This window comes from Leishmania martiniquensis, chromosome 5, assembly GCF_017916325.1.
Source record: "Leishmania martiniquensis isolate LSCM1 chromosome 5, whole genome shotgun sequence".
Classification (NCBI taxonomy): domain Eukaryota; phylum Euglenozoa; class Kinetoplastea; order Trypanosomatida; family Trypanosomatidae; genus Leishmania; species Leishmania martiniquensis.
Window position 1 is genome coordinate 358831 of NC_090140.1, and position 16170 is coordinate 375000.

A 16170-nucleotide genomic window follows, 5' to 3' on the forward strand; every position below is an offset into this window, starting at 1 on the left:
CAGAATCCCCGCAGAGAGTGGGGCAGCCGAGTCGAGCCTCCCTCCCCCGGCCTCCGCCCTCCCCGCCACACACGCACACACTGTCCTCAGTTTGGGGGGGAAGGGGGGAGGATCCGAGGCACGAGTCGTTCCTCGACGGCCGAGCCTGCATTGTTCTATCAGATGTCTTCTGCTGCCTCACAACCACCATGCACTGCTTGGCTCGCGACAGGGTAGGTATAGTTGTGAACTGCATCTTCTGTGGTAGAGATGCGCCCATGTAGAGTGGGGGGATGGGGTTGAGGCACTTTCACGCGTCAGCACCCTCCCCCTCTCCCTTTCCTCTGGTGCGCGCTGGCCCCTCACCCTCTATCCTCGCCTCGCCTATTCACACCCTGCCCCCCCCACACACACACACACTCGCGTGGTGCGTGTGACGGGGACGATGTATACGCGCCGCACCACCACTGCGCGCCTGCCGGCATCGCGCGTCACAGGCTGTTTGTCCTCCTTTTCTTGGCCGCTGTTACTCTTTTTTTTGTGTGTGTGTGCACTCCGTTAACACTGCTGTCCCTCTGCCCATCACCGCCACCGTTCTCAAGCAAGCACGCCTTCCCAACAGCTCCCCCTGCGTGTGCTACCGTGGGCCGAGATGTCGCACCATGCGCTGTACGTGACCCCGCGAGCGGTGCCATACTACAGCCTGGCCATCGCGAACGCCTTCAAGGACCTTACCCCAAAGCAGCGCAGCTACGCCCATCACATGATGGCGGCAGGGTGGTGCGGGGCCCCGGTGGTGGCCGAGCAGACGAGTCCCGAGTCCCTGCCGCTGCTGCGCCTCTTCTTCAAGGTACTCAGCGCGCAGCCACTGGACACCTTCAAGGAGAACAGCATCAAGGCCGGCATCGACGCTGACGAGGTGCATCAGTTCCTGGAATACTTTGCGATGGTCTACTGCAGCATGGGCAACTACATCTCCTTTGGCGACACCAAATTCATTCCGTCCATTCCGAAGGAGACCTTCGCGAAGATCGTGGGGAGCGCAGAGGGGTCTCCGTCAGTGGAGGCGCAGCTGCTGGACGCAATCTACGACTTGGGGGATGACAAGCTGACGCTGGACTTCCCTCCCAAGGGGCTTACGCGGTACTACGGCCCAACGGTCACCCGCGAAGATGCCGTCGTCGCAAACGACTTCCTGACGTCGAAAAAGATGGATGGCGTCAACACGCGCGTGTTCAAAGAGGAGGACGGCACCCTCGTCATCTGCATCGCGGCGGCAACAGAGAAGATAGTGCCGGCGGTGGAGTTCAACGGGCGTGCTATCGCAATGTACTATGGCGATTACAAGGAGGAGATGGCTCGCGTCGTGGCGGAGCTGCGCAAGGCGCGGCCGTACGCGGAGAACGAAACGCAGGTGCGCATGGTGGACCATTACATTGAGCACTTCCTCTATGGCGACGTGGACGAGCACAAGGAGAGTCAGAAGCAGTGGGTGAAGGACGTGGGGCCGACGGTGGAGACGAACATCGGCTTCATCGAGTCGTACCGCGACCCCTCCGGGGTGCGGGCGGAATGGGAGGGCTTTGTGGCGGTGGTGAACAAGGAACAGTCGAAGATGTACGGCGCGTTGGTGGCGCAGGGCGAGAAGTTCATTGCCCAGCTGCCGTGGGGCAGGGCATTCGAGAAGGACGTCTTCTCCAGCCCCGACTTCACCAGCCTCGACGTGCTGGGCTTCGCGAGCAGTGGCATTCCGGCCGGCATAAACATTCCCAACTACGACGACATCCGTCAGACCGTCGGCTTCAAGAACGTGTACCTGTCCAACGTGGTGAACGCCTTCACCTTCAAGGAGAAGCTGAACTACATCACAGAGGCGGACTGGGAACTGTACAAGACAAACATTTTCGCCGCCACCTCGGTGAACGTCGGCATCCACGAGCTGCTGGGCCACGGCACTGGGAAGCTGCTCTCGGAGAACAGAAACGGCACCTTCAACTTCGACAAGAACACGATGGACCCCATCAACGGCCAGCCCGTCGCCACGTGGTACAAGCCCGGCGACACGTACTCGAGCGTGTTTGGCGGTATCGGCAGCTCGTATGAAGAGTGCCGCGCCGAGGCGGTGTCGTTGTACCTCTGCTTGCTGCCGGACCTCTTGGAGATCTTCAACCTCAAGACAGCGAAGGAGCAGCAGGACGTCATGTACATATGCTGGCTGAATATGGTGCGCGCCGGCCTGGTCGGGCTCGAGTTCTACACGCCGGAGAAGCAGCAGTGGCGACAGGCCCACATGCGGGCGCGCTTCTGCATCCTCGAGGCCCTGGCGCGTGCGCCGAACCCGATTGTGCACATCACCGAGGACGCCGAGGAGGGCATCCTCATCACACTTGACCGCGAGCGCATCGCCACGGAAGGGCGCCAAGCGGTTGGGGAGCTGCTGGTGAACCTTAACGTAAACAAGGCGACGGCCAACGCGAAGCGCGGCACCGCCTACTACGAAAATTTGACGGCCGTGAGCGACCAGTACGTGCGCTACCGCGACATCCTCATGGCGCGCCGCAAGCCGCGCAAGCAGTACGTCCAGCCACACACCTTCATCAGCGGGGAGACGGTAGAGGTGCAGGAGTTTGCCGGCTCGGTGGAGGGCGTGGTGGAGTCGTTCGTCACCCGCCATCGCGTGTTCCCTCTGTAGGAGTATCCTCTCGCATCAAATAGCCGAGGAAAGCAGAGAGGTCGAGGCGCGTAGCACGCATACAGTCGCTTACCTGCGTGCTTTAGCTATCACCCACCTTCGCTTGACGCCGCGGCAAAGGTGTTCGCCCCATCCTCCATTCCCCACTCCCTCTCTCCCGCACACACACACACACGCTCGCAAGTAAGTGCATCCACGCACCTCGCTGTCCACTCCCTCGGAGCGTCGCGCGCTCGATTGGCACCCCTCTTTTCTTAGTTGCCCTCCCTTTTTTGCTGTTGCTTATCACGCCTGGATAACAGCGTAGAGCGGACCCGAGAGAGAGGGAGGGGGCAGCGCACACGCGCGCACTTTAGTGCCTCTCCCCCCTCTTCTTCCCACACACACACACCCCTCGCCGCGCTGCAGTCCGGAAGTTTGATGAGTTTGTGTTCCCTTCCCCCCCCGCCTCTCTTCATTGCAGAAGTATTTTTGCCCTCTCAAATGGAGGGATCTTCGCTATTTCGTTTCTTCAGTAACTTCCGCGTGCCCCAGCACCGGCCAACACGGTTGCGACATGGCTCATCACCGGTGAGAAAATAGGATAGAACCCCTTAACCCACTCACCCCCAGTCCTCCCCCTGTCGCCCTCCCGTCCACCTCCTCCCTCTCCCTCTCCTCCTCCTCCCCATCTCACGCTGGCGAGGCCGAGCAGCATTCCTTTATATACATATATATAGATATATATATGTATATGTGTGTGTGTATATCTGCGCTCTATTCGTTTGCGTGTACATCGGCAGCGGGCGGCGGGCGGTCATGGCCCATCCTGTGATCGCTGTGGTGCTTTACTCCCTTTTTTGTGTGTTACCCTCATTGGGGGCTCACGGGCGCGCAGTGGTGTGGTGACAACTCAGACGAGATGATGGAGGAGAGCACAGCAGAGACATTAAGAGAAAAACGCAAGGAATCTCAGCCGACGCACATGGTGCACGCTCACAGATGACGTGGCGGTGTTCGTCAAACACATCGTGCGCGCGTGCAACCAGAAAAGAGCGCCCCGCGCCGCCCCACTCCCTTATGCACATCGCCTCTATTGAGGTTGACGTTCAGGCCCCTTCACGTAACACCTTGAGCCTTCGCTTCCCTCCTTTCCTCTCCTGACTTTGATAGACGGCGTCTTGTAGCGAAGCGCTGCAACGCACTGTCCCTCTATATATATGTGTGTGTGACTGGTTGCCGATGGCGAACCTCTCGCTTCAGGTGCTTCCGCGCACCCTCCCTCCCTTTTCGAGCGGAGGGTGGAAAGAAGGGCGGCGCGTGAGCTGCTGACACGGTCGCTTCTCCCTCGAGCTTCCGGCTGGATCGCAGGAGCGCTTCCGCACTCATCCGTGTCTCTGCTTTGAGGGCATGTGCGTAATCGACGCCACGCCACGTTCACCCCGCTTTCCGCATCCGCCCGGGGGGAGGGGCACAGTGCCGCTGCTCTTTACTGATGTCGCGAAGCCGTGCGGACCATCGGGCAAGAGGTGCAGCGCAAGGGAGTAGGCCCCTTCTCTCTCCTTCCTTTCCCCGCTACCGGGTGCCATCTGGTACTGCGTGAGTGTCTGCCTGGAACGCGGGCCGCGAAGAGGCAGAGTAGCCTTGTCGATACCATTTGGGGCCGAGAGGGAAAACACAGAAAGGTGTGCGATGAGGGTGGAAGGTGGAGGGTGACGAGGAGGAACGCGCGCCTCACAATCGACCACAACCGCGACGGAAGGGAGGGGGGGCTCGAGCTCGAATGCTCCATTGCGTCTGCCGGTGACTCGAGAACTTCCGCGGAGTGGGCCTCTGCCCTCACATGGGGTGAGAGGAAGTTATCTGTGGAGCCCGACTTCTCCCCGTCCCCCCGCTGGAGCTTGAACCCCCCCCGCCCGCCCCTTCACCTGGTCAGGGCCTCCCATCCGTCGGCCAGCGCATCCGCGTAGTTGATGAACCCATACGACTCGTCGGCATACGCACCATACAGCTGGAGCGAAGTGCTAACCACGAGGAATGCACGATGAGATTGTGCGCCGAAGTCAGCAGAAGAGCGGGAACGCGGAGGGGGAGCGTGATGCGGTGGAGGGGGCGACCCATCACCACTCTCCCCCCCACACACACACTTCTGACCAGGCGACGGCGCAAGCCTCTGTACGCCCGTAGAAGATCGAGGAAGGGGAGTCGGGCCGAGTTGCGTCGTTGGAAAGGCATCCTTTTTGAGCGGCAAACCGAAAAATAAGGCCGCCGCACGTAAGAGGGGGCACGCTTCCGTCGCCATAGGTAGCCTCGCTGCCGGCCTGATGGGGCCCGACGTCATGCAGCGTGTCTCCGCTCCATCAGTGGCGCCTTTATGGAAAAAGGTATGCTCCTCCTGGCCGAGACGAAGGGGCTGGTCGTTTCTTTTCACCAACAGCGCCTCTCTGCCTGATGGCGTCGCAAGGGCGGCTACCCAGATGTGGTGCAGTATGGTAGGCCCCGCTTCCACAAATATCAGCCTCGCTCCTCTTCGCTGCGATACGCCTTGTACATGTGTAGATGGGTCGCCCTCTCTTGAGCTGACCGCGTGCTGGTAGCACATGGAGCGCCGGTCACGCCATTTCATGGGCCCGACCGGTGGCGTTTTCGAGGCTCCAACCGCCGAACGAGGCCATGCGCAGCACAGACGTTGTTCACGAGCGCCTCTGCCATGGCCGCTGTGCCGTAGCATCTCTCAGCAGCGTATGGGCCGCGCGTATATACTTTTGCGTATCCTGGGGCCTCTAACGCCGCCCGGGCGGACGCTGCGACGGACCGCTGCCGCCCTGTACATCTCGGGAGCTGTGAGCACGTAGAAGCCGTGCACGTCGTGTGGCAAGCGTCTTCCGTGATCACCGCGGCAGTGCTTAAAATTTTCCCGTGGCTACCCGCTGCTTTGCGCCGCCCCGGTGGTCGAGACGGGCCGGGTAGAGTGGAACCCGCCTCCGTCGCCTGCGGCCGAAAGCGATCACGCTGGGAGGTATCGGTATATATGTGCATATAATATGCTCGTGTGTGCGTCAGGGAATAGAAACGGCACCGCACACCCTCTTGCTTGTATCCGTACCATCACCGCCCCCACCCCCGAAAGGCCCCCAGAGAGAGGGGGGAGGGGAGGGGAAGTCGGTTGTCCATATCCCCGCGCGAAGTCCGGAAGGGCCGAATCCGTGAAGCGTTGCCACAACCGCGTCGCGCCAGCAAGCGGATCCGCCTGCTGCCACCGCGCGCTGACTTAGCCTCGCCTCCTCTCATCCCGTTCATGTCGGTGGAAAGCACATCGAGGACAAGCGGCCATTCGAGAAAAAGACTTTGCGGCGATGCGTGGGGCTCAAGTGCGGACATGCTCCGCGGCGTGATTCTGCAACGGCGGACGTGCGCGGGGTGGGCTGTTCCGTTGCCGGCCTGACCCGGTTCCCTCGCTTCAACGGCGGGCCCACGGCACCCCTCTGCAGGGGGGCAGGCCGCACCGACACACTGCCAAGCAGAGCGCCGCGTCCACGCAGCCGGACACCCTTACTGGTCCACGTCCTCCCCGCTCCGACTGTATAGCCCCCGTAGGTTACAGAGCGACGCTCCGGCTGAAGACCCGGCCGGCCTCCTAGGGCGGCCCCACGCTCTATTGCGCAAACTCTCTTTCCCTTCTTAGTGCAAGACCAACGTGCCTGCACTCCTCATTGAAGTCCGTGTGGCTCAATGGAAGAGCATCTGACTACGGATCAGAGGGTTGCAGGTTCGAATCCTGTCACGGATGATTTTTCCCGCCATTTCTTCGCAGTTGCGCCTTGCTCAGGCGCTAGCTGCCCACCCCCGGGCGCGACCACGCTTTTAAGACGCCATATCCCGTCCGATTTGTGAAGCACTCACAGGCTAAATTTGTCCCGAAGGCACTGATAACCCCGGGTGCCCGAAGCGCCGTGCTCCGCTCCTTTGTGCTCCACCCGAACCCCCCCCGCCCTGCACCCTCCCAAAAAAAGGCGCCACCGCACCTAGCCCTGCGAACCTGTTTGGTGCCGCCGCAAACCCCGGCAGCCCCGCTGCCGACACCGAACTTTTTCAAAAGCGCACATCAACTTGGGCCGGGAAGAACACCCCGCAGCTGACGCCAACGGCCCTGGGTCGGCAGCTTATCCGGCATTCCGACGAAAAAAAGGCAACAACCCCGCTTTTAAGAAGCCATCACCCCTGGCAGTGCTTGCCGCCAAAGAGCCCATATCTTTCGATTTTTGCCCCGCTGTATATGTCGACAAATGGATCCGAGAAGCGCAACCCCAACAGGGATACCGCAGAGAGCCCCGGATACGCCGACCGCAGTCCAACAAAAACAAAAAAATGTCGTCAGAAGGCTCTCACGCTAAATTCTTTTTACCCTTCGATATGACCATTCATACAGACAACGCTTTCAGAGACCCTTAACAACTCAACGCGGCCACCAAACCCGTCCCGAACACAAATCAGGTCACAAAGGTCGTTTCTGCTCTACCACAAACCCTTTAGTCATACCGCACCCCACGACCCCAGCGCACCCATAACACTTGTTTCCCCCCCCCAAAACGTGCTAGCGGGCCTTGCGCGCCTGTCGCTGACACAGTAACGGTAATCCGAAAAGAAGCAAAGGCACTGACAGCGCACGACACGTCAGCCAATGTCCTTCGTGGCAAAACCCAAAGCAACAAAACTACGTGCAGCAGGCGGGCGCGCACCACCGCCATCACTGTTGGCAAACCATAACCACGCGAACGGCCGACACGCACAGAGGGAATCCAGCGAGATGAACCTGCGCCGTTTCGTTGCCCTATCGCTCCCAGACCGCACTCGTACGGCCGAATCCTTGCCGCATGCGCGCCTTCCAAACCCCACACACACACCCGCATCGCCCAAAAGCCCCACACGCCGCGGGGCCGCGCTCCCCACACACACAAACACCAGGCACCCAAACGACCCGCACACCCCCCAGAGGCAGCGACGCCCCACCCCGGCCCCCCAACCCGCGGGCACCAAGCCCCACCACCCCCGCCATCAGGACCGGCCCGGCATTCGCAAGGCCGCCGCGGGGGAGGGGGGCATGATACAAGCGCGGGGGCCGGGGTTTTGGAAGCGAGCGCCCAGACACAAAAAAGCAGCCACCGGGCAAAAGGGACCGCAACCCGCGCCGTACCCTTCCCCCGGGCTTGGGCACGAGAAAAGCCGACCGGAATACCCCGCCTAGCCCCATACCGAGCCGAAACCAGAGCGCCCACAAAACCGCCAACGAGGCCCATTCGGGCGACAGTGGCCCGAAAAACGCGGGGGAATCGCGCCGTGGGCCACCGAGCCACGCAGCACGCCGCCAAAGAGGAGCCAGGCCCCTCTTTCCACCTCGAGGGCGTTTTTTTTCCACGGCCAGGAGGCCAAATAGACGAGGGGGCGGCCGTTGCCGCCGTCAGGTTGCGCCCCGGCGCCCGGCAAGGCAACACAAGGGCCCCTTTTCCCCACCACACCACAAAGGGGAAGGGCCAGCCCGAAGAAAACACACGCGGGGAAGGCCAGACGCGCCAAGGCACGCCGCGGGCGACGCAACCGACACAGAGGCACACGCAGCGTCCTTTTCGCCCACGCCCAGCAGCCCCACCCCGGGGGGAGTGGCGCACCGGAAAAAAGGCCCCCCAGCGCGCAAACAGGACGAACCAGCACACCCGCGCGCCCCCCGCTGCGCCGGCCGCCCCCAAACGCCAGCAAACAGAAAGAGGCCGCAGCCCAGCCCCAGGCGTGGGAGCAGCAAACGGGCACCGAACGCCAAAGCCGCCGCCGCGCACGCCCAACACGCGCCCCACAGCCGCCAAGCAAAAGCGCACCCCGCAACCAGAGCAACACGCGGCAAAGCCCTGGGACAGCTGGGGGGAATGAAAAGACGCGGCGCCGGCCCCCCCCTGAGGGACGAAGACGGGCGCCGCGCCGCCCGGGGGGCGTGCCCGCCCCCCTCGCCGGCGAGCCAGGGCCAGGCAGCCAGCCCCCACCCGCCCCAAGCAAAGGGGGGGGAGGGGGGGCGAAGAGGCCGCACGGCAACACACCGGCCGAAACGCCACAGCAAAGAGGAACAAAAAAGGCCCGGCGCAGCGAAGCCATTCGGCACGGCGCGGCCGAGAAAGGTAAAGCGGCGCCCCCAAACCCCGAGGCGCCCCAGCCAGCCCAGCCCATAGGGAGAAGCGGCGACACCGGCGCACGCCCACCCTACCGGGCGCAGAAACCCCACGAGCGGGCATTCAAGACCCCCCAAAAGCATGGCCCTCTGCTTTTCAAGGGGTGGGGGCCCTTGCCGCCCCAGTGCCCAGCCACGGAAGGCGCGCAAGCTACCAGCACAAAAAAAGGCGCGCGCCAAAAGAAAGCCCACGGCCAGCCCGCCGGCACACACACGCGCTCGCAACCCCCCCCGCCTGCCCGCAGACAAAACAACGGCGGCGCGCGCAGTTTTATCCGGCCGCCGCCCCCCTTTACGTTTTCTGCCTTTTATCACGCCCGGGCCCCCCATGGCCGCGCCCCCCCCCCGGCTATAGAAAAAACCAAAAGGGGGGCGGCAGGCGCCAAGAAGGTGGCCCAGCCCCACGGCACCACAAAAGGGCAGCGCGAGCCCACCCCGCCCACCGCAGGCACCAACGCCGCACACAAGCCGCCCCGCCCCCACTTGACCCCCAGCCAAGGAAAGGCAGAGGCGAAGGATGAAGCCCTGGGGCCCCCCTGATGTGGCAAAAAAATCGATTGGCACATGATTATATTGTGTTTTCGAAAGGCTGCTTTGGCTGAGGCTGATCAGCCCTTTTGTGCATGGTTCAGTTTCAAAGAAAAGCCTTTTCATCTAGGCCTTGACCTCTGTGGGTCTTTAAGTCACTAGAGAATGTCGACAAAGTGTGTTTTGCTGTACTTTTCTATAAAGCGCTTTTGCGCCAAGTATGGCGGGCGAAAAAAAGCGGCGTGGGCATCCTGATGTAGCCGTGGGGTCCTTGACAAACGAAGCTCGTGTGATGTAAATAGGTCTTTCGCCTAAGAGGAAAAATAGCAGCACTGCTGGGCCCGTTGTGTGATGATAGGACTTGGGGGAGCCCCTGTCGCCATCGCTTGCCTGATTTTTTTTTTCGAAAGCCGAAGCCCCATGTCTCGCGCATGTCTGCGGTGAAATTAATTAAATGCACGGGGCACAACGATTTTTTGTTTCCTTCAGTAAAAGAAGCTGTTTTTCGACACCGGATGGGTAACAAATGGCTTCGCCCTAAACAAGCAGCCCAAAAATGCAAATGGTGGCCGCCAAAAAATCAAGTAGCGAAAGAGCACTTGAGTGCGGAATACTTCGCTAAAGCGAAAACGATGCCGGGGCCCAACAAAGAAACACCCTCCTGACAACTTGAAGCCTACCCTTTCCCCGGGGACGCGCAGATCTTTGTGTCACATGAATATTTCTTTAAAAAACAGATGTAAAGCTGAGCCGTGCGAGGTCAGGGGAGCCGTCACAACGTCCAGGCCAATGGCCGATAAGGAAAAATGGAGCGCGGTGTGTTTGTCCCCCCGGCGTGTGGGTGCGGGGCTTGCGATGAAGCACGGGGGCATCAAAAGAAGACGCCGGCCCCACAAGAAAGCCCGAAGGCACAACCCCCCCCAAAACCCACCATTTCCCTGCGAGAACGAATGTTTCGCCCTCAAAAAGCGTGCGCATTATGAAGTGGGGGGGGCTCTCCCGCGCTCTGCGCCTTTGTTGCGCAAAATTCCGGGCGCCTCGTGGGGTGCCCCGCCTGTCAGCCCGGGGGAGGGGGCTTTTCTAGCCCCGTGCGGCGGCGGAAAGGGTGCCCGCGAGGCCCGCCCATGTTCCCCTGAGGGTTCCTGCGCCTTTTTTTTAGCGCGCAGCGAAAGTGTTTTTCCCAGCCACCCTTTTCTTTTCGTACCCGCATATTCTCGTGCAGGGCGGCTGCGGTAAGCAAGGCTCTTCCTAGACTCTTGGATTTTCAGGTCGCGTCCCGCCAACGCCTTTCCGCACGGCCCCAAGGCCCCCCCCGCCCCTTGCGAGTCGTCAAATTTCTCGATAGCCCACCAGCCCGGTGGTTTTGTTTGGGTAGCCAGGCCCACGCGCACAGCTCAGCTAAAACAAGGTGTGCGAGGTTAGAGTGCGCAGCAAAACTTAGTGGGCGATTACCAATCGGACAAACTAAGAACGATGCGTTTTCTGACTCACCGGCCGGGGTGGTGGGTGGTGGGGGCCGAGCGAGCAGGTGAGAATGTGCCAGGGTTTTGGTGCCGCCCACTGGCTGGGGAATGGCGAAGCCCCCCCCGCCCCCCGCCGCCGCCACCGCCTACCCTTTTAATGCAAACACTCTGCAGGCAAGCCGTAAATACCTTGCGAACCTGGAAGGCTCCCCCGCGCCTCACGGAGGCATCGCACAAAGCATCCCGCATACCGAGGAAAAAACCCAGTTACTTTCCATTTGTTTTCGACCATGTCTAGCGAAAAAACAAGATAAATGGAAAACGTACTGCACCCCCTGGGTGCCCTAAAACAGATGATAGGTAGAGGCGCCGCCACCGAGGAATGCTACCACGAGAAGGTGCAATCATCCCTGGCAACCTCAAGGAAGGCGGCCTGTCAGGAAGAGGCGTGCAAGATCCCCAACGGGCCTGGCGAGGTGCGTTTCCAGAGCACCTTCCAGTTTTAGAGAGCGCGCAGGCTCTTCCCATGGAAAGCCAAGGCCCGCCTGGTCGAGCAGACGATGGGGCTGGTCGGTTCGGAGGGGGGCGGGAAGGGGAAGTGGAACGGCTTCAAAAAGACCTCATTGCCTGCGCGCAAAAGCGGTCACTTACCCACGCAAAACGATGCTGGCGGCCTACGCCGTCTTTGCGGAGGACTCTCACAGGGGCCTCGTGACATTCACCCACCTGTTGCTGCATATCCCAGGGCCGGCGCTCATGATCTGCCACAACTGGACTCTGGCGAAGAGCCTGTACAGCGATAGGGCCGACCTCTATGACGCAGCCGCCATGCGTTTGCAGCGCCCGCTCCCCCCGACAAGGGAACTGGACCAGCTGGTAATCCAGCTGCCCCAGGCGCCAGCGACGAACGCGACCGGGGACACGGCAAGCGAGGAGGCGAAGTTGTTCAGAGCGGAGAGAACGCCGAGCATCGTTGGGGGCGGCTACGCACCCATTTACGGTCCGGACGGACAGCGGATGGCGGCAGCCGACTACACAGCGCTGGAGAAACGGATGGACCAGCTCCAGAAGCAGATGGAGGCGTACGCCAAGCACTCGCAGCGGCAGTGCTAGCCACGAGAACCGCCGCAGCAGCCCGCACGGAAGAGCGGGGGGTACCGCAGCCGAGGGGCGCGCCAGCCGCCACCGCAGATCATGTGGCATGGCGGTGGGGTGGGGCCCAGCGAGCCGGCCAGCGCGGTACGGGACAACGCCGACCCAAGTACAAAAAACTGAGAAGGCCTTGCCGGGACGAAGACAGCGTCCTGAAGAAGGGCCGGCCCTCCACAGAGGAACTGTGGGGTGGGGACTTGCGCGCGGGGAAGACGTCCAACAGGGAACTGGACGCGATTCTTCAGCGCTACCTCCCACCAGGGAAAGTACTACCGTGCGACACGTTGCCTAACCTAACTCAGCAGCACATCGCGCGCATTCAGGGCTCGGTGCGGAAGCACGGGGTCCTTTACTTTCCCCTTTTTATCCGGCACCACTGGATTGCGGGGGTGCTGACACGGGCCGAGGGTAAGCGCACCTACGCGCTCACGGTCTTTGATTCCGCCCCGTCGGACCCTGTACAACGCGACTTGCGTCGGGGTCTGCAGGCGATGTGGCCACGCCTTGCTATCCCCAACGGATACTGCGCGAGACAGGCTCGCGGCAATGAGGACTGTGGGCTGTACATGGTGGCGTCGTTCTTCTCCCACCACTACGCCTGCCCCATCGGCGATGCCTCCACCCTGCCGGGCCGACTGCGCCGCTTCCTCATCCGCGCTACGCAGGAGAGGATGTCCGCCGAGACCTTTACGGCGGCCATGCGGAAGGAGCTGGAGCAGCGGCCATCACCCGCCCCCCCACCCACCCACCACGGCGCCTCGACAGGAGGAGCCAGAGCTGGAGGGCGGCCACGCGTGGAGGAGCTGATAGAGGCGCACGGCGCGGCCGCCGCGCGGCGTTAGCGCTCGCGAACTGGGGCGATCGCAGCCCACGATTTTCGCAATGGGGAGGGTGGGGGGGGGGCGGCGTGACCCCCCTCCCCCCGGTCGGCTCACAACTGGGCCCCAGCACCCCTGATGGGGAGTTCTTTCTCCGGCCAGCGGCAAGGACAGCGGCCACCGGCGCGTCCACCAGGAAGTAGCGACTGCCGGGGTTGTGGCAGCGGTAACGGGATCGTTCTTCTTTGCAGCACGCACACACCGCACTCAGCGAAGAGAACGCGGAACGGAGTACACTCCACACGATGGGCAAGCACGACTACGGGGAACGAGGGCTTGTCCTGGCCAGAAGGCTGCATACAGGAGAAATGAGACCGGCGAGATTCGCTCCCCAAATGTGGGGGCGCGCTGTTCAAGCGCATGCGACGAGCAGGGGCTTCAGCCACTCACATCGCGTTCTCCTCCGCTCCTCACGCTTTCTTTTCTCTCACAATGAAGCGGTGCAACAGAGGCCCTCGGCTAGGTAAAAGGGTGCTTTTGAGCAAGAAACTTTCTGCTCAAACCCGCTTCGCTTGTGATAAAATGCCTCCGTGCGCTTCATCTTAGAAAAATATGGCGGCCCGCCTTATTGGCTAGAGTGGTTAGTCCCGTTTTCTGAGATTACCCTAAAGGCATGGAACCCGGCCCTGCAACAGTTTTGCTTATGAAAAACTTTGGCGTGGGGGACGTGCATAAGGCGCGGCGCTCGCTGCCCCCCCAAAAAGGATTGTGGTTTAGGCTTATTGGGTTGCCCGCGGTGCCACCACTGTTTGCCACGCTCTTCCCCCTTTCGGTAACTGATTGAAAACTCGTGCCGCAGGAAAGGGCAAATCGCCCCCCGCTTTCCGAACAAAAAAAAACATCGCGTGCTCCAAAGCCCCTTTCGTGCTTCCTCTTCTCCCTTTCTGAAAAAGGGGTGGGCTCGCGCTGCCCTTTTGTGGTGCCGTGGGGCTGGGCCGCCTTCTTGGCGCCTGCCGCCCCCCTTTTGGTTTTTTCTATGGCCGGGGGGGGGCGCGGCCATGGGGGGCCCGGGCGTGATAAAAGGCAGAAAACGTAAAGGGGGGCGGCGGCCGGATAAAACTGCGCGCGCCGCCGTTGTTTTGTCTGCGGGCAGGCGGGGGGGGTTGCGAGCGCGTGTGTGTGCCGGCGGGCTGGCCGTGGGCTTTCTTTTGGCGCGCGCCTTTTTTTGTGCTGGTAGCTTGCGCGCCTTCCGTGGCTGGGCACTGGGGCGGCAAGGGCCCCCACCCCTTGAAAAGCAGAGGGCCATGCTTTTGGGGGGTCTTGAATGCCCGCTCGTGGGGTTTCTGCGCCCGGTAGGGTGGGCGTGCGCCGGTGTCGCCGCTTCTCCCTATGGGCTGGGCTGGCTGGGGCGCCTCGGGGTTTGGGGGCGCCGCTTTACCTTTCTCGGCCGCGCCGTGCCGAATGGCTTCGCTGCGCCGGGCCTTTTTTGTTCCTCTTTGCTGTGGCGTTTCGGCCGGTGTGTTGCCGTGCGGCCTCTTCGCCCCCCCTCCCCCCCTTTGCTTGGGGCGGGTGGGGGCTGGCTGCCTGGCCGCTGGCTCGCCGGCGAGGGGGCGGGCACGCCCCCCGGGCGGCGCGGCGCCCGTCTTCGTCCCTCAGGGGGGGGCCGGCGCCGCGTCTTTTCATTCCCCCCAGCTGTCCCAGGGCTTTGCCGCGTGTTGCTCTGGTTGCGGGGTGCGCTTTTGCTTGGCGGCTGTGGGGCGCGTGTTGGGCGTGCGCGGCGGCGGCTTTGGCGTTCGGTGCCCGTTTGCTGCTCCCACGCCTGGGGCTGGGCTGCGGCCTCTTTCTGTTTGCTGGCGTTTGGGGGCGGCCGGCGCAGCGGGGGGCGCGCGGGTGTGCTGGTTCGTCCTGTTTGCGCGCTGGGGGGCCCTTTTTCCGGTGCGCCACTCCCCCCGGGGTGGGGCTGCTGGGCGTGGGCGAAAAGGACGCTGCGTGTGCCTCTGTGTCGGTTGCGTCGCCCGCGGCGTGCCTTGGCGCGTCTGGCCTTCCCCGCGTGTGTTTTCTTCGGGCTGGCCCTTCCCCTTTGTGGTGTGGTGGGGAAAAGGGGCCCTTGTGTTGCCTTGCCGGGCGCCGGGGCGCAACCTGACGGCGGCAACGGCCGCCCCCTCGTCTATTTGGCCTCCTGGCCGTGGAAAAAAAACGCCCTCGAGGTGGAAAGAGGGGCCTGGCTCCTCTTTGGCGGCGTGCTGCGTGGCTCGGTGGCCCACGGCGCGATTCCCCCGCGTTTTTCGGGCCACTGTCGCCCGAATGGGCCTCGTTGGCGGTTTTGTGGGCGCTCTGGTTTCGGCTCGGTATGGGGCTAGGCGGGGTATTCCGGTCGGCTTTTCTCGTGCCCAAGCCCGGGGGAAGGGTACGGCGCGGGTTGCGGTCCCTTTTGCCCGGTGGCTGCTTTTTTGTGTCTGGGCGCTCGCTTCCAAAACCCCGGCCCCCGCGCTTGTATCATGCCCCCCTCCCCCGCGGCGGCCTTGCGAATGCCGGGCCGGTCCTGATGGCGGGGGTGGTGGGGCTTGGTGCCCGCGGGTTGGGGGGCCGGGGTGGGGCGTCGCTGCCTCTGGGGGGTGTGCGGGTCGTTTGGGTGCCTGGTGTTTGTGTGTGTGGGGAGCGCGGCCCCGCGGCGTGTGGGGCTTTTGGGCGATGCGGGTGTGTGTGTGGGGTTTGGAAGGCGCGCATGCGGCAAGGATTCGGCCGTACGAGTGCGGTCTGGGAGCGATAGGGCAACGAAACGGCGCAGGTTCATCTCGCTGGATTCCCTCTGTGCGTGTCGGCCGTTCGCGTGGTTATGGTTTGCCAACAGTGATGGCGGTGGTGCGCGCCCGCCTGCTGCACGTAGTTTTGTTGCTTTGGGTTTTGCCACGAAGGACATTGGCTGACGTGTCGTGCGCTGTCAGTGCCTTTGCTTCTTTTCGGATTACCGTTACTGTGTCAGCGACAGGCGCGCAAGGCCCGCTAGCACGTTTTGGGGGGGGGAAACAAGTGTTATGGGTGCGCTGGGGTCGTGGGGTGCGGTGTTCACCGGGGAAGGACGTGGATACACAGACACATACAGACGGACCGAACACCACCGCTGTTGCAGTGGAGCTCTCTGCACCTCCAGCGGTCTGTTTTATCCTCCACGCGGCAGGGCTGCTTTGACCACGTTGCACCTAGCTGGACGGTGCCGGCACCTCGATTGTGACGACACGGCCGCTCTTGAAGTGCACAGTAGCCGTTTCGCCGGCGTGCAGGTGGACGACGGCGTTCCTCACCTCCGCATCAGGACTCTTGGAGGGTGCTCCGTCGACCTTCAGG

At 62.5% G+C, this 16170-nt stretch overlaps 2 protein-coding genes across 2 annotated transcripts in view; one reads left to right on the top strand and one right to left on the bottom strand.

Annotated features, from left to right (window-relative positions):
- Positions 1–631: 631 nt before the first annotated feature.
- On the top strand, positions 632–2671 carry LSCM1_07773 (uncharacterized protein; the record flags this gene model as incomplete). Its single annotated transcript, XM_067325130.1, has 1 exon — positions 632–2671. One exon carries the CDS (start codon positions 632–634, stop codon positions 2669–2671), a length of 2040 nt encoding a protein of 679 aa, XP_067181335.1.
- A 13354-nt stretch (positions 2672–16025) lies between these two features.
- LSCM1_07774 (uncharacterized protein) overlaps positions 16026–16170 on the bottom strand; it is a gene marked incomplete at both ends in the record, with an annotated part of 1179 nt that continues 1034 nt past the window's right edge. The window contains one exon of the mRNA XM_067325131.1: positions 16026–16170. This exon is cut by the window's right edge and continues 1034 nt beyond it. Within this exon, the coding sequence (XP_067181336.1) occupies positions 16026–16170 (145 nt within the window).